Source organism: Girardinichthys multiradiatus, chromosome X (genome assembly GCF_021462225.1).
Source record: "Girardinichthys multiradiatus isolate DD_20200921_A chromosome X, DD_fGirMul_XY1, whole genome shotgun sequence".
Classification (NCBI taxonomy): Eukaryota; Metazoa; Chordata; class Actinopteri; order Cyprinodontiformes; family Goodeidae; genus Girardinichthys; species Girardinichthys multiradiatus.
In genome coordinates this window covers 29,947,984-29,969,639 of record NC_061817.1, presented here as the reverse complement: position 1 = coordinate 29,969,639, position 21,656 = coordinate 29,947,984, and the positions used below count along the sequence as shown (strand labels likewise).

Below are 21,656 nucleotides of genomic sequence, written 5' to 3'. Positions count from 1 at the left end.
ATAGGTTTGAAAATTTATTTAGTTATTTTAATGAAAAAACATCATTCTGAAAAATCAGTTTATAGATGTTTTCAGGATTTCTTTCCTCTTTCTTACAGGAGTTCTATTGCTCATATGTTGGAGGACACCTTTTTCCATCTACCTGTTCACTTTCCTTATTTCTTTAAACACACGCTGCACAATATACACAAATCAAGCATAACACTGGGACCACTAACAGGTGAAATCATTAACCCTAATTGTCTCTTTAGCATCGCTCGCAAATGGGTGGGAAAAATCAGACAAAAAGTGAATATTTTGTTTATGTGTCTTAGAAGGACACTGGGCAGCCAAAAGGATTTAAGTAGGTTTGACAGGGACCACATTGGGACGGCTAGATGAGTAGGTCAGATTATCTCCAAAACTGCAGCTCTTGTGGGGTGTTCCCATTCTGCAGTGATCAATATCATCTCTGTAGATTTGGTCTCTCATTTCCCTCAGATCCCAACCTAAAAAAGCATCTGTGAGATGTACTGGACAAACCAATCTTGAAGGACTTGAAGAAACAGATTTAACTAAAGCTATATCACTACATAACAAGAAAAACACAGGCCCTGTGTAGATAGTGCAGTGACAACGGATTCTTACTTTATTCAGGGGAAATTTTTTTTCCTGATGATGCGATTGCTGTCATAAGTCGTTAGGGGCGTACAGGGGGCGTGGTTTCGCAGGGAGTGTCTCTTCTCAGCCATTCGCACGCTAGAGTTCAGGTCAATGGGCGTGGTTTATGTCTCCACACCATCCTGACCCAGCTGCTGCACGCTTTTGTTCAAACTCTGAAGTCAGTCAGTGTCGAGCAGAGGTGTTCCTTCACGCCACTAACTAATGTACGTAGAAGATGCTGAGGAAGCTGTCGTAGTTTAAACCTAACAGCGGCGGAGGAGGATTTAAGTAATTTTTCTTTTGATTCGCTTTGGAATTATGAAGTTTAAACAGTGCCTTGGATAAAGCAGCTGGAATCGTGAGGGAAGGTGATAGATTCCTTGAATCACTTCCCTGTTGGACTATGACTGCTAAAATATATAGACTCTAAATATTTTATTTTATTTTGTAAACCAGAACGGGGAGAATAAGCTTATATGCTTCCCCCCACCTTCTTCGCTGGATCTCTATGGAGAGTGCACGCCGTCTGCTCACACGTAACCTCTGGAGTCACTTGTGGCGTGAACGTTGAATCTACCGACCTGGAGAGCAGAAAACGACACACTTAACCGCATTTGAATGCCTGTGCAAGGGGTTTGTTGGTTTTTGTGCTGCCGGCAGGGCTTCAGTTTGCTGGGACTGGACTATGGGGAGAAAGAGGAGGAAGAGTCTTTTGAGTTGCGCAACAAGGAGGACTTGACTCCCAATGGACGGGTAAAACAAACAAAAAAATCTCTACCGGGTCTATTTTAATACTTCGTGTGCATGAATGATGATACCATTTCTGATTTCTTTTTATTTGTGTTTTTTTTTTTTTTTACTATTAATTTCTTGATTTTTTTTTTTTTTTCAAAATATAATTTGGGGGATATTTCAAAAGATTTGCTTGCCTGAAATTCATCATTCCTAAAAGGTACATGGTAATTTCAAGATGTGATGAGAAAAGCAGCGTTTTGTCCTCATTTTGTTAGGTATGTTAGCATAATTTTCAGAGCATACAAAAAACTATTTAAAAAAAAATCTAAGTTAAACTTTATACTAATGTTAATGCATTTTAAGATTAAGGATAAAACTTATGTGGTGGCTGTATGAATGCAACAGATCAATGGACGTGTGGTTTATATGCACAAGGCATGGGGTGGTTACCAGCATTAAAGAATACCAAAATTATGACTTCAGAACTGCCTAAATGTTTTCTATCACATCATTCCTGTGTTTTGCAGTGATTTATATGGGAGGCTGTGAAGAAAAATTAAAGGATTGCACATACAGTAACAGTGCTCCCCCTCCCCCAGCTGTTGGCTGTGCTCTGCTAGTCAGCTGGCTAAAAGAGGGTGGTCACAGTTTTCCTCACTTTCAACAAATACAAATTGGGCTGCTTGGAAGCATTTGTGGTAATAAAAAAGGGCTCACGGTGTGAGTCAGGGCTGCACAGTACTAACAAAATATGCAGTTGCGATTTAATCGTTGATTTTTGGAATCAAAATAACAGCTGCGATTGACCTCGTTCTTAATTCTAGCAAGAAAGATATTTTGCAAATAAGAATTTGAAAAACACAGAATTGTGGTCTTCAGCTATTTTCCTTAAGTTTATTTTTGAACATCACAATAACAGATAAATATTTGCATTATTTTAGTAGCAGTAGATATAAGCGCTGCATTTCCGTTTTCAATAAAAGCATTCAGACAAGGTTAGGTTTTTGTCAGGGCTGCATGGAATTAGGAAGGGAATAAATTGCATTGTTACTGTTGAATATTGTAAGGACAATATTAATTGCGATTATTACAAATTTACCCTCACATTTCTTATCATGATGATGACCCCACCAATGCGGTTGAGATTTAGTATCTTGACCACACAGATCTAACATCACCTGTGGGCATAAAAGACAATGAAAGTACATCCAGATGGCCAAGTATGCTTTTGGCCAGCAGAGCATATAATATAATGAAATATAAGAGCCTTCCAAATATTGCATCAAAGTAGCCCTGTGTGACTATATCACACACATTGCTGTTGTGATGATTGTAGTTATGTTTTGTGCAACCCTAGTATTTGTTTTACATTTTTATGAAAATTAAAAACTGTAAATCTTATTCAAACCTGATTTCATGAAGTGAGCTGAAAACTGAGGATGCTTTTCATTGTACCAAACATTCCACATGATATCACTACTGGTAATGCTGCTCTGACATGAGAATATAGAGGTTTAACTGCATGTTCATTGTTAATTTTGTGGTAATAGTCAGTACTCCCTCAGTGCGGTCTTTATGGTTTTTTTGTTGGAGTAAAAAAAACATGCTGTTGCTCAGTTTGGCGTTCAGGTTTGCACCGTCTCCGAGACTTGTGCAACATTGAGCAATCCCACTCGCACGTGCTCTGATGCAAGCTATAAAACTCAGTTGAACTGGGCTTGTGTGCTTGGTCTCCATCCGTTCAGTTGCAAATAAGACTACGGCCTTGTCTCCTCTCTGTAATGCTAGTCATCTGATCCGGCGCAGAGAGTTCAGCATTGTCCGCCCACTTGTGAGGGGCATTGTTGCCTTGCAGTGAGGTTGGCTCTTTTTGTTTGAATGTATCTCTTTATGTACAGTGCCTTAGAAAAATCCGCCCTGAAGTATTTGTCAGAATTTTGTGCTTTCTGACTTATTATTCTCACTCGATCAATCATATATATAAAATTCAGTTATATTATGGGCACACTGTAGGTATTTAGTGCTGTAATGAGGCCTCTACCGCTTTGATATATCCTGCTTTTCTGTTTATTGGCCTCTTTGTGTGCTTGCAAGCAACCAGCATGGCACTATAGATATTTGCATGAAAACGTTTGGAGCAGATTTACACAGTTTACACAGTTATTGGCTCAACAGAAGTCTTAACTGTGCCAGCAACCCCTAGATAAGGGCAACATCTGTTGCTTGGTAAGGTGTTGATGGTTAGCCCACCTTGCCTCCCTTTTAGCATGCCATTTGGCTGGCCCTTGGTAGCCAACTGAACATAGTATGACTCAACTGTGCCCCATATGTGGAATCAATACCAGATCCTTGCAGTCTCCTAAACTCATCATAACAGATACTTTGTAATTTTCCCAGATCTCTCATTAAAATGCAACCTCAGCTTCTCACAAGAGCATTGGATTAATGTTTGTTGGATTGTAGACTGGTTGGTTGAGAACAGTAGCTATTAGATGACTGATCTTAGACAAGTTTTAGATTTTTGAGCTTAAACAGAATGATGTGTGGTCTGATCTAGTGTGTATACCTCAATCTAGTTTATTTACATAAAGCATAACAATAACAGCATATTCTTTCTCAGGAGATTGTTTATTGATTAGATTGCATTTATGACTGCAAATCTGTGAGTGAATTATGTTAGAAATAAGAAGAATTGGCTTGATTTAGTAGAAATAAAACCCCTCAGTGTAGGATTTAAATCCTGCATAAATGCCTAATTCCACTGAATTCATTTCTTCTACATTAACATAAAATGTAGGTAGTCAAAGCAGTCTGTGCTAAAGATGTCTATGAAAAAATGACCAGTGTTATGTTGCCTACCATTACTGTGCAATTACTGTTCAAATTTAGTTTTTGTTCTGCTGGAAGATCTTGTCTGTATGTTGACAATGGTGATGCTCTTTTATAAAGGGCCATCTCTGATTTATGAGCCTTTTCTTTGTCTTTTGATTGTCCCATGTTCCATCCTCAATTAGACCCCCCACAATGATTTATAGTCAGAAAGATTCATGAATATAAAGTGACTTACTGTGGGACATAAAATGCTAATCTTAGTGATGTATATCTTTGTCGTCTGTCATGTGGCGTGTTCAGTTTATCAGATTACATCTTAATAGAAAGGACCACTTTACCATCAGAACTGAAGCTCTTTTGCCAAGTAATCAAACCAGTGAACTACTCAGGCCAGCAAAGCTTACGATAAATACGTCAAATTATAAAGGAGTTACTTATTATTGCATTTTGGATGCTTTCAACGATGTGACCAATTTAAGCAAACACTGCTTCCCCTTGATTTGTGTAACTGGTTTGTGGTAAACATTGTAACTCTTTATCAAGATCCAGTCCTTTGCCAGTAATTAGATACCCACTCTAAGGCAATATACTGACATGTAATTTTGAGTTGTTGCTATCAGTTGTCCTTTAAATGTGTTAACAGAGTGAGCTGGGTAGATCTAGATGTGAATTCTTAATATTTACCAAGGAGGAGCTTCATACAATCCAAAGCTAATGCTGCTGTAATGTTGTAAGTCTACTTTCTTGCCATGTATGCTGACAGAACATAATGTTTTGTCTCGTCTTTACAGTATGTGTATCACTTTTGATGTGCTCCCTTTCTGAATAGTGCTTGTTTTTTGGGATCAGTAATACAGAATTCAGTATTCTGTTGTCTGGACCGGGTACATTACTCATCACAAAAGGCTGGTTAATTTTTTTTGTTTCAAAGAATTAACTGACTGCCTTGGAATGAAATATTAATTCTCTATGAGTAGTCAAATGATCATTAGCCAAATTAGTCCGACAGTAGGTGAGGCTGTCCATTTCACTTCCAGCTTAAAGCAACCTGAGGTGAGTGACGCATCTGCATAGACTAGGGAGGAAATTAAGGAATGTTATTTGCCTTGCTGTGATTTACGTGTTGCATTTGTGCCATTTCTGTAGAGGTGGAGGAGCACATGTGCGATGTACATGATGTTTTGGGCCCGAGGCGCAAATGGGCTGAAATTTTCTGACAGTCCCAAAACATCTATGGTCACCTGACTTATCTGGTGATCAACTTGTCTACACATTTCACTGTGGCGTTATGTCTTCCTACACCATTTAAATAAAAGACACCTTTGCAATAGTTTGATGGGGCTGTTAGAGTTAATTTTTGGTAGCAAGATAGTATCCTTGCTGTAACATTGGTGTGTGTGTGTTTATATGTTCCTCTTCTGCCTTCACAAGATGGAAATACTACATTGTGTTGGCCTTTCTCCAGGAATGACCACAATGACCCACAAAACTGGTGGAGTCCCTCCCCTCAAGACTTTCAAAATCCTCACCGCAACCGCCATAGTTTGCCACGATGCTGCCAGGGGATGCCTTGATCAGTGGCATTCCCAGTACCAAGGCCATACATGCCAGTTTTCTTCAGTCTCTGGGGATGGAACTATGAGTCAGAGCTTGTGAAGTTTTGGTCCTTAAGAGCAGAAGGCCATGTCACAACCTTTCCTCTTCATGTTTACAGTCCTCATTTCAAAGAAACAGCTCCTCAGCAGCTGCCCAAATAGACCCAGTGAGCTGAATGCTTCCACTGTTGGGACAACTTGGCAGTCTTTTGGACACGATGTTTATCATTCACTTTTCTTTCCATCTTTAAAACTCCTTTTGCTCAGTTCTATGTAATGTTTAGTCACTTTCACCAATAAACTACCACCACTCAGTGTGTTGGCTTTGGCAGTTGTGAGTGTGAATTGGAACATCGCCGCACATCTTGTTTTTGGTGCCATCTAGTCTTAAAGAGAGTGGATCCCATTAACCATCAAAACTGCCCTCTGCCTTCAGAGGTGTCCTGGTACGCTGGTTTATATTTGGTTTCCGTTGCGTCTCTGCTTTACCACCTCTAGGCCACACATCTGGTCTTCAGGCCGACACTAGCAGAGCCCAAGCATTTCCTCCTGGTTACTCAGCCTCCCAGGAGAGCTGAAGGGAAAGATAAAGAGAGCAAGAGAGTAGACTGTGGAAAGCAAGAGCGGAAGTAAGCCACGAAATGAACACATCAGGGCATCTTTCCCGCTTTTCCTTTACACACTGCTCTGGTCTGGAGTGATTCATCCTTTGCTTGTCCAAAAGGGAGATTTTTTCTCTTTTTTCTTTTTTGCAAAGGCTCTGCATTGCACGCTATCTTTGTTCCGCATCCCACTGTACATTAACTCTATTGGACAGTTTTCTTCCTGTAAATTGTCATGTTTTGTGAAGGCTGGCTCAAAAAAAAAACTGTCTTTAGCCACTAGATTGTTGATGATCTACTGTTTGTATTCTGAAATTACAGCTTGTCAGTCCCTGATGTTCTTAATTTTGAATTGTTTTTCTTCTCACCATAGAGTTCTGTTCTTTGCGGCTGTTTGCTTGTCTAAATCTGTTGCTGTATGGCAACAAGCAGGGGCAGAGAATTACATACTATCTTCCATTCATAAGTCACCAACAGTGTTCAGTTATTCTTGCTTGTCTGGTTTGGCATTTACAGTACCTCCTTTGGGTTAAACATTAATGAAGTGTCATTATACAAACCCTAATCATTTCCTCATTTGCCCCAGAACCCATCAGCTTTAAAAGTATATTTAGATTCAATACCAGCCTCTAAAATTGCTGAATATGTTTACTTTCTTATTTTTGAAGCACCCAAAAAGAAGCGGTAGGTTTCTGTGGTGACATAGGTAAACGTAGGACAGTTTGCCCAGTAGTAAAGTGTGGTGTGTGAACAGTGAGGGGCCCAGAGCTGACCTGGATAATGTTTCAGGTAGGCCTGAGTTTGGGCCGTGGCAGCCGCAGGAGCTAGCTCAAGGCCGTGGTTTGCAGAGACAAAAAGTCAGTCCGCGGGAACACACAATGTTGCTTTGCACACTGGGAAATTGGTCCAAGCTGCACACTGGCAGGCTCTGATGTCTGATGGGGTTTTCCAAGGTCAGGTTAAAACTTTAGGAGCAGAATCACTTTGAATGGAAACATCCTCTCCTACCCTCGGTTTAGTGAAGGAGATTTGGAATAAAGACATTCATTGTTCAATCAATGACATTTAGTTTTTAATATCTAGCAGTAGTAATGCTATTTAGTCATAGGATAGGCCTATTTCAAAGTTCACTTAGTGCCGACTTCTTAGAATGACTTTATGCAGGTTAGAATAAATAGGCGCCTTGCTGATTTGTAGCTTTGATTTCACTTAATTATCATCGTTGTACCAGTAACTTTAACTGTTTATATAGATCTAATGCTGCCTCCCCCTTAAAACATTAAGGCAACTGTTTCTGTTTTGCACTTTCAAATTAGGAAGAAATGACCAGTCTGAATTAACGCATTCTTGGGTGTGAAGATTGGGGAGCAAGCAGCCGTAGCACAAAAGACCCCTCTGTTCTTAGCTCTTACACTAAATTAGCCTGTTTTGCATGCTATATTTCTCTTCACAAGCATACACCTAGCAAGTGCAAGCCAAGCATTACAGGAACAGTGCAGTTACGTGCTAAGACTGCCAGAAACAACTGCATGAGCTGCTGTAGCATGGCCTCTGAAGGCAAACTATTCAGGAATCACTCCAACCTGTGGATAATTTCCAAGGAAAGTGTGACTTTTGTATCTGTTTACACATTTTCTCTCTGTCTTCTGTTGACAGACCCCAACTGAGGTGACAGTTTCTCAGCCTACTTGTGCAGCCAATGGAACAAACGGGTAAGAAAAGGGAAACAATTTCTTCCAAAATTTTTTTCGGAAGTAATAGTTTCCTCTTTTTACTTGTATACTTCCCTACTTCCCCTAAGTGCTTGGGAATTTCTTCATTTATCCAGGGCCAGGCCTATTTTTCAGTACCATTTTTCACTTCCTCTACAGCATCTCATGAGGTACATATTACATATTATTTGGGGTACATTTATGTCATATTGAATTGACATGATAGTGATTTATAACATTTTTTTCTGACTTTCATATCAATAATTTCAATCACTTTGAGAGTTTTAAGGCTTTTGACCCAAAGTGTAACTGGAAAATACATCAAACAAATAATACAGAGTCTTTAAAAACAGTTCATCCCCTTTGAACTTTTTCACATTCCTATTTCTAATGTGAAGGAGAGGGAAACAAATACACATCTGAAGTTTGGTATGTCTCTAACATTCTGTATTCTAAATACCCCTAAAAAATGTCATGGTAACTCTTGAAGAGCTGCAGAGATCCACACATCAGCTAGGAAAATCTATTGAAATGACAGCTGTTAGTAGTATATTTAAAAAAAAGAAAACCATGGTTGAAAGGCAGCCATAAGGAGTCAATTTTACTACAAGCCACATGGAGGACTCAATAAATATGTGGAAGACGGGGGGGGGGCACATTATTCTTTTTCTTAGATGGATGTCATGTTTCCATGTTTCAATATACAGATTCCTGTAATGATTTAATGGGGGGACCAAGCTACATTTTTGCCAGATTGGGGGGGGGCAAAAATCCCCCTGTGATTTCCACCTATGTCTGTGGGGACACTTCAGACACTGAGGTTCACCTTCATCAAGACAGCAACCAATGGTTCAGAATATATGATGGCATATTTAAATGTTACAATTGGCGATTCCCAACCAGGGGTCTTTCTGCATGGAGTTTGCATGTTCTCCCTGTGCATGCGTGGGTTCTCACCGAGTACTCCGGCTTCCTCCCACAGTCCAAAGACATGCCTGTTAGGTTAATTGGTCACTCTAAATTGCCCTTAGGTGTATGAATGAATGAGTGTGTGCATGGTTGTTTGTGTGTTGCCCTGCGATGGACTGGCGACTTGTCCAGGGTGTACCCTGCCTCTCGCCCATAGACTGCTGGAGATAGGCACCAGCTCCCCCGCGACCCACTATGGAATAAGCGGTAGAAAATGACTGACTGACACACATGACCTGGTGTGTCTGGAGATTTGAAGGGAAAAAAACCTGAAAGGAAGAAGTAAAGACTATGTGACTCAGTCCTGTACCTTTATCACTCCCTGTGGAGGCGTGGCTTAGATGTGTACATGTCATTTCTAGAGTGTAGTGGCAGTGGCCTTGGGCGACAGCATAATTAACAACTGGTTTTGAGTGTGTTAAGAGCCTGGCTGTAATCAGGAGAGGCGAGGTTAGAATGTATCACTTGGTCATTACCTGACCAATAGGAGGACACGCCCAGACGTTCAGCTGTATTAAGGAAATGACAAGTAAAGCTCTGATAGGTCGTCAACTTTGTAATGAAACTAGTGGTGCCTTGTTCATTTATTTAAGTCCAGCTTAACAGGCAAAGCAGGTTAGGTATAGTTTTACTTTTCTAAAACTAATCATGAGTGGAACTTTCAAGTGGAAATCTCATTGGAAATAACTACTTAAAATGTATAATCTTTGTTGTAGAGTAAAATATTGCCAATTTTAAATTAAAACTAAGTTTGATATACTGAACTAAATTATCACAAATTGTGTTGCTGTGCAAAAATGTAACATAAAACCTATTGGTTTGTTTTTTTGGTTTTCTGAACAAACAACAAATCCCAAACATGAACAAGAGCATGTCTTTAGCAATGACAGAATGTTATTCTTAGATTTATAAAATATTTTAATGCTGCAGCTAATCCTTATTTTCATTAATCAATGTACCAAGAGCTGCTTGAAATAACAAACCTCGTCAAAGAACGTCTATGGCAACTTCTAACATATTGATTGTAATGTTTGCCCAAATTCATAAGTGTTTGTTTTCAATTCAGTCTATTTACTTATACAGTGCCAATTCACTACAAAGGTCACCTCAAGGCACTTTACTAGACATGTCCAATTCTGTGTGATTCAGTCTAAATTAAGAGAACCAAGTTGAGTCCATGCCAAATCACCACAGTCCATTTCAATTGAGTTGAGCTGTGCTCTCTCAACAGAGTTCAATCCAGATCTGTTTAGTCCAATTCAATCCATTCAAATATATTTTATTTCAGTGTAGTCCAGGCCTCACTTGTCCAATCCAGCCCAAACCATCACAGCCTTGTCCAATCCAATTTGAGTGCAGACCCTTTTAGGACAGTCTAATCCAAACCTGTCCAGCGTTATTCACTTTCAGGTTAGTTCCCTTCAATTCAAGTCAGTACAACCCAAAACATTGCATTCCAGATGACTCAATGGTGTTCAAATCAGCATCAGTTCAAACACTGTCCAGTCTAATTCAAGTCATTCAAATGCCCATTTATCCAGTCCAATGGAAGTCTGTTTAAATAAATCCAGTTCCACTCTAGTCCTGTTCAAACCTGTGCAGTACAGTTCTGGTCTGTCCTATCCAGTCCAGTATTTTTCAGATGCAGATTAAGATTCAAATCTAGGTGCAAAATCTTCAGCTTTATCCAGTTTGGTGATCCAACATAGTAAACAATTGTCTAGGGAAACGGCAGATTTCATTAAATCCTAACTTTGTTTTCTTATATAAATGAAAACAAAAGCCTGAAAGATGAAATCTAAGAATAGAAATTGTGTCTGATTGGTCTTACTTTTTGGTCTTGTTCTAAAATGTAAACCAAACTAATTTGATATGTTTACAGAGAACAATTTTTTTTAAAGTTTGGGTGAGTGTTTTGTTGGCTTATCTTGAGGCAGCCAGTGCACAGTCTCTATTTTGGGATCTTACTCACACTCATATTTGTCTTTCATCATGACTACTTTTTATTCATCCTAACTTTACTTACCTTTCTTTCAAGTTCCTTCTCATGGCTTAGCCAAGGCAGAGTACTGACTTTACCCTGATGAAAATGGATATCTGAAGACTATATTTCTGATAGATTGTTTCATCTGCAGTGTGTTTATCTCATTTTGTCCTTTTTTGGCAACTCTTAATTGTCAAAAGGTTATTTTTCTTTATCGGGGTTTGGTATATGGTTTTGAAAGAAAAAAAACTATTTCATGTCAGTGAATGCTCTATGGTGTTTGCACAAAACAAGCGTTTGCATGGAAGTCATAGGTGTGTGCTTCTTGTATCAGTCTGCTTTGAATGTGTCTCTTCCTGTTGGACATGTTTTTACTATTTTAGTATATACAGTATGGCTGTTTTTAATTCAGTTTTTATCATGAATTTTTTGCGTCACACTGGCTTCATTTAGTCTAAAAGCTTTTTGTCTGTATTGTAAAGTTTCTTGCTGACAGAACACACTTCTTGACTCACTAACTCAGACTTCCTGTCACACACCCCTCTGCCTCTGGTCTCAAAACATGACTCTTTTTTTTTTCTTCCTCTCCCCTTTCTGCGTAGTCCAGAATTTCTTGGCAGTGGTCTTAAGTAAACAGTGTATTTTTAGCTGGGAGGTCATATAGTCCCAATCTTAATCACCACATTCCCATTTTCCCACCATCCCAGTTTCAAGCATAGGCTTATTGCGCCAGCCCCTGCTCTGCTGGAGGAAGGGAGACAGAATGGATAGGGAAAGAGATGCATCTCTACCAAGATAAGTGATTTTTAGAGCAAAACACACTATATTAAAATAAATGTGTCTGCAGTTGGTCATTTGTCCTTGATAGTTTTCAGTACATTTTGTTGTAATACCCCTAAATAAAATTAAGTTCAAGAAAGTGCCTTCATAAATCACTTAATGGATAAATGCATCGGTTTGTAATTTAATCTCAGTTTGAATCCAGCTCTTCTGTCAAGGCCTCAGAGGTTTATTATAGAACCTCAGTGAACAAACAGCATCATATAGACCAAGGAAAACACCAGCTCTGTTTCATTCCTTCCTGACTGCCAGTAGCGTTAAACTAAGTGGATATGTCTCCTTGCGCTCCGCGCAGGTCGAGATTAAATGTAAACAAAGTCACACACGTGACACGTAGCCCACCTGGGCGTGTGTCTATAAGTAGCACGTGGAAGGCTACGTTCGGTCTCTTTGATCTTCTCGCTGTCGACCATCGCGTGTTTCGCAGGTTGGTCGCTCCTATAAGTCCGTGTTTCTGCGCTTATTGGGTATTGCAGGTGTAAGAGAGGTAAGCACACGGTTGGTGTGATACGGCGTCATCCTGCCTGTGACTTTTTCGTCGCAGTGCTCTTTGTAGCCCTCTAAGGCTATGGTGGACGTTTCTCTGTTTCTTTGTTCATTCTAGTAGCTGGAAGCTTGGTGCTGGCGCTTCTTTTCCCCTGTTGAGACCGGGTGGGGAGGAGCAGACAGCTGCAGTTTTCAGGTGAGTGGAAGCTGGATGTTCTGACCGCGTTCTGTGCTGCACAGTTCTCGCTCGGATTGCCTGGCTCGTGTCTGTACAGGAAAGCAGTGTAATTAAATAGAGGCCTCTGATTGCGTTCTTCAGTTTTATTGAAGTCCTCGCTCAGTTTGCCTGGTGCCTGCCTGCATTTCCCACGTCTGTGATCGGGTTGATGGCGGGCGCTTTGTGTGGGGTCTCTCTCTAGGTAGAGGACGGACATGATCTGTGCCCCAAATGCCTGGGCATGGGTCATCTCAGGGAGGCTCTGATGGACTCATGCATGAACTGGAGCATTTTGCCGTTGCCTGTCAGAGAGAACAGGCTTCGTCAGGTAGAGAATCTCCTCTTCGCGGCCGAGCTGCCACCCTCAGGGATGCCTCAACCGTGTTCCGGGAGGTGGGGGGATGCACCAGCGGAGGGACACCGCGGCCCACGGAGGAAGAGGCCTCGGCTGGAGCGCCCATCTCGGCAGGAAGTGGACTCTTTGAGGGCCGAGGTGGAGCAGCTCAAGGCTCTACTCAAGGCCCCAGAACCCACGACTGCCTTCCAAGCAGCAGCAGCTTCGGAGTTGGGGGAGGACCTGGAGGTTGATGGAATCTCTGTGAGGGCCTCCATTTCAGAGTTTCAGTCCCTTGAGGACCAGGGGGACCCCTTCCCAGACCCTTGGGATCGGGAGGGGGATCCCCCGAGTATTGGAGGAAATGATTGCTCAGGTAATTCCCTCGGGAGTTCAGTTAGCTCTGGCCCAGGGGAGGAACCATGCCACGGGCAATTATTTTGGCAGCCTTGGCCAAGGTCGACCTGGATGATGCACCTGTGGCTCGGCCAATGGGAAACCCATTTTTTTGCCGGGCACTGGCGGCCTCCGTTCAAGGTGCCACGGACGCCGGCCTTCTTGGAAGAGCTTCAGCATTGCTGGAGGGATCCTAGAAGCTTCTCCCACCATGGTCGAGATGCATGGATCCTGGCGTGCATGCACATTCCTGGGGATCGTGGTCTGGACCGCATGCCCCCTGTGGATCACTGCATCGCATCACTGGTTCTTTCCCCAGATGAGGCACTCAGGGAGAGGGCCCGCTGTCCAAGCGCCTAGTGTTGGGTGACGGATGACTTTTTGTGCCGTGCCTACGACATTGCAGCTCGTATGGCACGCATTGGCAATTCCCTCTCTGTCCTCCTGTTGGCACAGTCCCAGATGCTGCAGCCGGGCATGGCGGGAGCAGCACTAGGCGACACAAATGACGCAGCCCTCCAGGCCTTTGGACTCATGTCCAGGGAACTCGGTCGCCTTTTGTCCACTCTGGTGGTCGCCCGATGCCAGGTCTGGTTGGCACAGGCCCCGATCTCGGATGACTGTAGGCAGAGCTTGTGGAGACTGCCGGTGGTACCGGGCCAGCTGTTTGGACCAGAGGCCGAGGGGGCACTGGAGTGCCGTCGGCAGTCTAGCCAGGCCCCTGAGGCTTGGGGTGGTCGCAGCGGGGCCATGGGACCCCCAGCTCCGCAACCCAGGAGGGACCTGCAGCGTCAGTTTCGGACCGGCACTTCCGCACATTTTGCACTGTGGCGGGAGCTTCGCTGCAGCCCGGGGGGGGAACGGGTACCACCTCGGGGGGCTCTGTTGGGCCCGGACAGGAGCCGGCGCCCCCCCCCAGAGGCCGAAGCAGGCAGGCGGCGGAGGGCGGCCTGAGGGCTGCAGGCTGACGGCGGGGAGGTTTTCACAACGGCACCTGGCCTATTGGGAGAACCATTGCAGGGATGCGTGGGTGTTAAGAACTGTGTCCCAAGGGTACAGGCTTCAGTTCTGCCATCGGCCTCCACCCCCATTGGTGGTCAGGGTGATCCCCGTCACAGATCCTGCACAAACTGCGATCTTGCTGCAGGAAATAAAGACTCTGCTGGACAAGGAGGCCATAGTGGTGGTGCCGCCACATTCGCAGGCCGACGGGTTTTACTCAACCTATTTCCTGAAGGATGGTTCCCTTCGGCCGGTGTTGGACCTCAGGGGGCTGAACCACTTTTTGAAGGTGCTGCCATTTCGGATGCCCCGCATCTGCGATGTCCTTCGGGTAATCTGTCCAGGCGAGTGGTTTACATCCGTAGACCTGAAGGACGGATACTTCCATGTTCCGATCCACCCAGGACACAGGAAGTATCTGCGATTTGCCTTCCATGGCGTGGCTTACGAGTTTTCGGTCCTGCCATTCAGCCTTTCTTTAGCCACTCGGATTTTCACGAGGTGCATGAAGGCGGTCCTAAGCCCTCTGTGCCTGCCATATTTGGATGACTGGCTCATCTGTGCCCCCTCCTCCGACGGGGCGGATTGGGCGACGTCAAAGGTCCTGGCCCATGTCAGAGCACTGGGGATAGCAGCGAACCATCAGAAGGGTTCTCTCATTCCGGCCTAGCAGGTGGTCTTTATCGACATGGCCTTGGATTCAGTGGCCATGCTGGCTCAGCCGACTTCGGACAGGGTGGACAGGATTCAATCCCTGCTCCAGTCTTTTCGAGCGGGCGCAGCACCCCCAGTCAAACTGTGGCTGAGACTGTTGGGGATGCTGGTGGCGGCCTCGGCTCTGACTCCTCTGGGGTTGCTTTATCTAGGGCCTCCACATGGACCCCAGGTTGCACCGGCAGGTCAAGGTGCGGGTTACACCCGGCTGCGCAGTGCTCCTCCATCGCTGGCGGACAGAGTATATCTGCAGCGTCCCCCTCGGTACGGTCCCCGCAAGACAGGAGGTGGTGACTACGGACGCATCACCTCTCGGACGGGGAGCAGTGTGGCAGTGCAGGTCCATCCAGGGGCTGTAGGGGCCTCGAGAGGGAAGTCTGCACATCGATGTCCTGGAGCTCAGGACGATTTATTTGGCGCTAAGGCACTTCTCGCCCTCTCTCGAGGGCACGCATGTGCTCGTCAGGACGGACAGCACCTCAGCAGTGTTCCATGTCAACCACCAGGGTGGGATCAGATCACTGCGGTGCCTGAGGGAGGCCCGGAGGCTGTGGACCTGGGCCTACCCTCGCTTCGCCTCCATCAGGGCAATGCACCTACCGGGGACGAGGAACTCTGTAGCCGATTGTCTGTCCCGACAGAGGCTCCCCCCCTGGGGATTGGAGGCTACATCCTCAGGTTGTACGGCAGATATGGGATCGGTTCGGCAGGGCCATGGTCGACCTTTTTTCCTCAAGGAGCAGTACACATTGCCCCTTGTGGTTTTCCCTGGTGGAGGCCAGCTCCCCACTGGGGATGGATGCCCTAGCGAACGCATGGCCAGCCGGCCTGCTGTATGCCTTTACCCCATTTCCATTGCTTCTGCCGGCCCATGAGTGTCTGGTTCCCACTGCTCCTCAGTCTGCTGGACGGGGAGCCATGGCGGCTCCCGGTCAGGACAGAAGATCCCGGAGACCGAACGTAGCCTTCCACGTGTTACTTATAGACGCACGCCCAGGTGGGCTACGTGTCACGTGCGTGACTTTGTTTACATTTAATCTCGACCTGCGCGGAGCACGAGGAGACATATCCACTTTGTTTACTGCCACTGGCAGTCATCCAGGAATTCACAGAACCATAGTTACAGCGTAACCTCCAATATATGAGAGATAAATTGGAGAAGTTTAAAGTAGAGCTTGGTTATAAAACAATATAGCAATCTTTTGACATCTGGTGGTACAGTGCTCAGTCAGTTATCTGAAAACAGGAAGGGTATGACACATCTGCAGACCTTCCAAGACATGGCCATTCACCTAAATTTGCAGGCTCTACATAGAGAGCGTTAATCAGAGAAACTAAAATGCCGATCGTAACTCTGGAACTTCAGAGAGCCAGATTGCAGATAGGCAAATCTATTAATAGGGGCCCCGGCAAACATGTGGAAGAAAGTGCTCTGGTTAGATGTGATCAAATAGGAAAAATTTGTTTCATTCATGCAACATACATTGTGTGGAAAAATAACATGGCACATCACACTAAACATGTAATCAACTGGAAATTGTTGTCATTATTTTACACTGTTGGTCCTTTTTCTTCAGCAGGGCCAGTGAAACAACATAGGAATATGGATGGGGCTCAATGCAGGCCAATCTTGGAATAAAAGCTGTTGTAGGCTGCAAAAAAGTTCATACTGAGGTAGAGGTTCACCTTGCAGCAAGACAACAACTCTAAACTAGTCACACCTACAAAGGAATTAGGGCTGCAAATAATAATTTTGCAAACCGATTAATCTGTTGATTTTTTTCGATTGCAAAATGTATGTTTTGCTCTGAATGGGTTGTTCTTTTAGCAAATGGCATGTTTTAGAGTCTGTATACTCCAGTTAATGATTATTCAATTACTAAATTACTAAATTTTCAATAATCGATCAATCACGATTAATCTGATTAATTGTTTCAGCCCTAAATGGAATCGTTATATCAAAACATATTCATGTGTAAAAATTTATATCCAATATAGAATCTATGGCAAGACTGAAAAACAGTTTTTCAAAGATTCTCTACATCCATTCTGGCTGGACTTGAACTATTTTCAAAACCTCTGCAAACATCCCAATCTCTAAATGTGCAAAGCTGGTAGAGGCGTGCCTCAAAAGACTTTCAGAAGTTACATGCCATCTTCATTAATATACACGCCCAATAAAATACAGTGATGTTTGTGGTTGTAGAGGACAAAATGTGGACAAAAAGACAAAATGTGGAAATTTTCTAAGGAGTATAAATATCTTTGCAATGCTCTATATATAAATTATGTGTATGTGGTTTAAGGTCATCATTGTTTGAGATTATCTGTGCATTTTTTATTTTTGGAACTCTGCATGTTGTTGCATTTAAAAAGCTCTGGGACTTGTTTCAACTGCGGTCACTGAAGCCCAAGAGCAAGGATGGCACTTTTCTAACTTTAATTAATGTCTCTGCATTGTGATTAGACCCTGAACTGAAATCAATTACTCATCACCTCTAAAGGTATTACCAGAGTGAGTGTCACAAACTAATCAACTCATTGGCTTGTTCATATTGCTAGATTTAGGTGTGTAACTACCATTACAAAGTGTTGGTCGTGAAAAGTCCGTCAGTAATCTGCTCATTAGCTGTGATGACCTATTTAGAATATACGGTAAAAGCTTGTATGCGGTTAATTTCATCCAGTTCATGACCATTCGGTGCAAATGTATTGACCTCTACTGGTTAGCACCAGGAAGAGTTTTTGAAATTCTGAGCAACTGTAAATTCAGAACCAGACAAGTTAATCAATCTTTCAAATGATAACATTTATAGGTACAGTAATGAAAATAAGTTTTCTCTTAAACCAAACACAACCTGTTGATTTGGTCTGTAATTTAATTATTCAATCTCAGTGGCTCAGTTTTGGAGAATGACTCTATAAAAACAAATAAAATGCATTTTCACCATCTAAAAATCATGACCCGATTACTCATCAAAATCTCTGACTACCGTTGTTTCTAATTTCATATCGCCACCATCATCACCACACAGAGGTAAGTGTGAATTTGTGAGGCTTGTGTTCAGGACAGCATGACTGTCACATGTTCCCTTAAGAGCTTAGCTGTTAACATGAGTATTGATCTTCAGAATCAGAATCAGAAAAGCTTTATTGCCAAGTACGTTTTTGGACATACAAGGAATTTGTTTTGGCGTAGTCGGTGCAATACAGTACAAATTAAACAGTATAAACATATCTACAATATAATATAAATATATGTGCACAGTTTTAAGTGAGTGAGAGTAAATATAGAGCAGTATAAGATGGAAGAGTAATACAACAGTGCAGGTGATCATTGTGCAAGTAAAGCAGTGCAAGTAAAGCAGGAGTCCATGCTGAGCGTTAATGTAACGCATAGAGTTACAGGTGTCCTGTCAGCAAAAAAAGGGGGGGTATGGGGGAAAGGGAGAGTGTCAAGGTGGTTTCCGGGCTTTGTTAACCAGGCTGGTGGCAGATGGGAAAAAACTGTTCTTGTGGCGTGAGGTTTTGGTCCGGATGGACCGCAGCCTCCTGCCAGAGGGGAGAGTCTCAAAGAGTCTGTGACCGGGGTGGGAGGGATCAGCCAGAATCTTCCCGGACGGCTTCAGGGTCCTGGAGGTGTACAGTTCCTGGAGCGACAGTAGACTGCAGCCAATCACCTTCTCAGCAGACCGAATGACACGCTGCAGCCTGCCCTTATCCTTGGCTGTAGCAGCGGCGTACCAGATGGTGATGGAGGAGGTGAGGATGGACTCAATGATGGCTGTGTAGAAGTGCACCATCATAGTCTTTGGCAGGTTGAATTTCTTCAGCTGCCGCAGGAAGAACATCCTCTGCTGGGCTTTCTTGATGAGGGAGCTGATGTTTGGCTCCCACTTGAGATCCTGGGAGATGATGGTTCCCAGGAAGCGGAAAGATTCCACAGTGTCAATTGTGGAGTCACAGAGGGTGATGGGGGCAGGTGGGGCTGGGTTCTGCCTGAAGTCCACAACCACCTCTACTGTCTTTAGAGTGTTGAGCTCAAGGTTGTTCTGGCTGCACCAGTCCAACAGATGGTCCACCTCCCATCTGTACGCAGACTCGTCACCATCAGAGATGAGTCCGATCAGGGTGGTGTCGTCCGCAAACTTCAGAAGCTTGACAGACTGGTGACTGGAGGTGCAGCTGTTGGTGTACAGGGAGAAGAGCAGAGGAGAGAGAACACAGCCTTGGGGGGAACCGGTGCTGATGGTCAGGGAGTCAGAGACGTGCTTCCCCAGCCTCACGCGCTGCTTCCTGTCAGACAGGAAGTCAGTGATCCACCTGCAGGTGGAGTCGGGCACACTCAGCTGGGAGAGCTTCTCCTGTAGCAGAACTGGGACGATGGTGTTGAAGGCAGAGCTGAAATCCACAAACAGGATCCTGGCATAGGTTCCTGTGGAGTCCAGGTGCCGGAGGATGAAGTGAAGGGCTAGGTTGACTGCATCATCTACAGACCTGTTGGCTCTGTAGGCAAACTGCAGGGGGTCAAGGAGGGGGTCGGTGATGTCTTTTAGGTGTGAGAGCACAAGGCGCTCAAAGGACTTCATCACCACAGAGGTCAGGGCGACGGGTCTGATGTCATTAAGCCCTGTGGTCCTTGGCTTCTTGGGAACAGGGACGATGGTGGAGGACTTGAAGCAGGCTGGCACATGACATGTCTCCAGTGAGGTGTTAAAAATGTCTGTGAAGACTGGAGACAGCTGATCAGCGCAGTGCTTCAGGCTGGCTGGTGAGACAGAATCCGGACCAGCAGCTTTCCGGGGGTTCTGTCTCCTGAAGAGTTTGTTGACGTCCCTCTCCTGGATGGAAAGAGCCGTCCTCGGCGTGGGTAGGGGGCTGGTGGGGGGGAACTTCAGGGTGGGGGTTGGAGGTGCCAAGGCCCCTCTTGAGGTTGGGGAGGTGGGGGTGGTGGATTGTGGCTGCAGCTGTTGGGGGGCGTCGTGGGAGATGGTTGCAGGACTGTCCCTTTGTCTTTCAAAGCGGCAGTAGAACTCGTTCAGGTCGTTGGCGAGGCGTCGGTCGTTGATGGAGTGGGGGGCTTTCGGCTTGTAGTTGGTGATTTGCTTGAGCCCTTTCCAGACAGACGCAGAGTCGTTGGCTGAGAACTGGTTTTGGAGCTTCTCAGAGTACAGTCGTTTGGCCTCTTTCACTGCCTTGCCAAACTTGTACTTCGCCTCTCTGTATATGTCTTTGTCCCCACTCCTGAAGGCCTCTTCCTTATCTAGTCTTAACCTTCTGAGTTTAGCTGTGAACCAGGGTTTGTCGTTGTTGTAACTCACCCTGGTGCATGATGGTACACAGCTGTCCTCACAGAAGCTGATGTAGGAAGTCACAGCCTCTGTGTACTCGTCCAGACTGTTGGTAGTAGTCTTTCATCCAACATGGCAATAGTCCTTGTTTTCTGTCTTTAGCTCAAATTACAAAGTACATCCCAGCATTCAGTTCATTTGCTGATTTCTTTTCCAAATTAGTGAAACTGTGATACATGTTCTGCATTTGTGATTCTGCCTCCTTTCTAAAGGTTTCTAAAATGTTTATCTCAAATTTTAGCTTGAATGTGAAAAATCTCTGTATTCACAGCAAAACATTTAATATAACATGTACTTGTAAATGTTCTCCTAAGCTATACCAGGTTCCAGTTCTTTTCCCGTTTTTCACTGGAAGAAATAAACTTAACTGCTCCATATTACAGGATAGACGCATTGAAAATGGTTACTGCTAAATCTCTTGTATTAACCCAGTTATAGCTTTTTAAGCTTTCGTTTTTTTAAGACATATCTAATTTCAAGCACAGCTTTTAGTAACTTAGCATTCAGGCTCAAGCATGTTTGCTGTAATAACCTGGACCCCTAACCTGAGCTGTCAACACAACAGCGCTGTGATGAGTGTTGAGTAAGTACAAAATAGTTTTCATGAGAGGAAAAGATGTTTAAACCAACCTGTAAAGTATTATTACCCGCCTTATTAAATCACAAATGATATTTTGATTAACCACATTAGTTTTGGAAAACTGAGTTCAGTTTCACAGCCCACACCCAGGCCTAATTACTGCCAGATTTGTAAAATCAAGAAATCCCTTAAATAGAACCTGTATAATAACATGACATAGACTAAAAAAACTGAAAAAGCTACCCATCATGGCCCAATCTAAAGAAATTCAAGAACAGGTAACAAGCAAAGTCATTGACATCTGTCTGTCTACAATGGGCTACAAAGCCATTTCTATGACTTTGGGACTCCGGTGCACTACAGTTAGCTATTATTCCCAAATGGCGCCAGCATGAAAGTGTCATGTACCTTCCCAGTCTACCAAAATGACTCCAAAAGCACATTGATGACTTATGCAGGAACTGAGAACAACAACTAACATTGTCTCAATTAAGGTAATTGTTCATGTTTTTAACAATAAGAAAGAGGCTGGGGAAACTGCATCCATGGGAAAGTTCCCAGGCAAACAAACACCAAAATAAACAAAGGGCCATCCCACATTTTCCCTTAAACATCTTGACAATCAGCATGACTTTTGGTCAAATATTTTGTGGACTGGTGAGAAT

General features: G+C 43.9%; 1 protein-coding gene across 3 annotated transcripts in view; it reads left to right on the top strand.

Moving 5' to 3' along the window:
• Positions 1-815: 815 nt before the first annotated feature.
• The window catches only part of LOC124862730 (unconventional myosin-X-like), a 49,608-nt gene continuing 28,767 nt past the window's right edge, over positions 816-21,656 (top strand). The window contains exons 1-3 of one of the 3 annotated variants that reach the window (XM_047356810.1): positions 816-1,010; positions 1,099-1,395; positions 8,063-8,118. In XM_047356810.1, coding sequence (XP_047212766.1) covers positions 1,261-1,395; positions 8,063-8,118 — 191 coding nt within the window. In that variant the 5' untranslated portion in view covers positions 816-1,010; positions 1,099-1,260. Of the gene's footprint in view, positions 1,396-8,062; positions 8,119-21,656 lie in introns of all 3 variants that reach the window. The other 2 variants (XM_047356809.1, XM_047356811.1) reach the window with 2 other exon arrangements.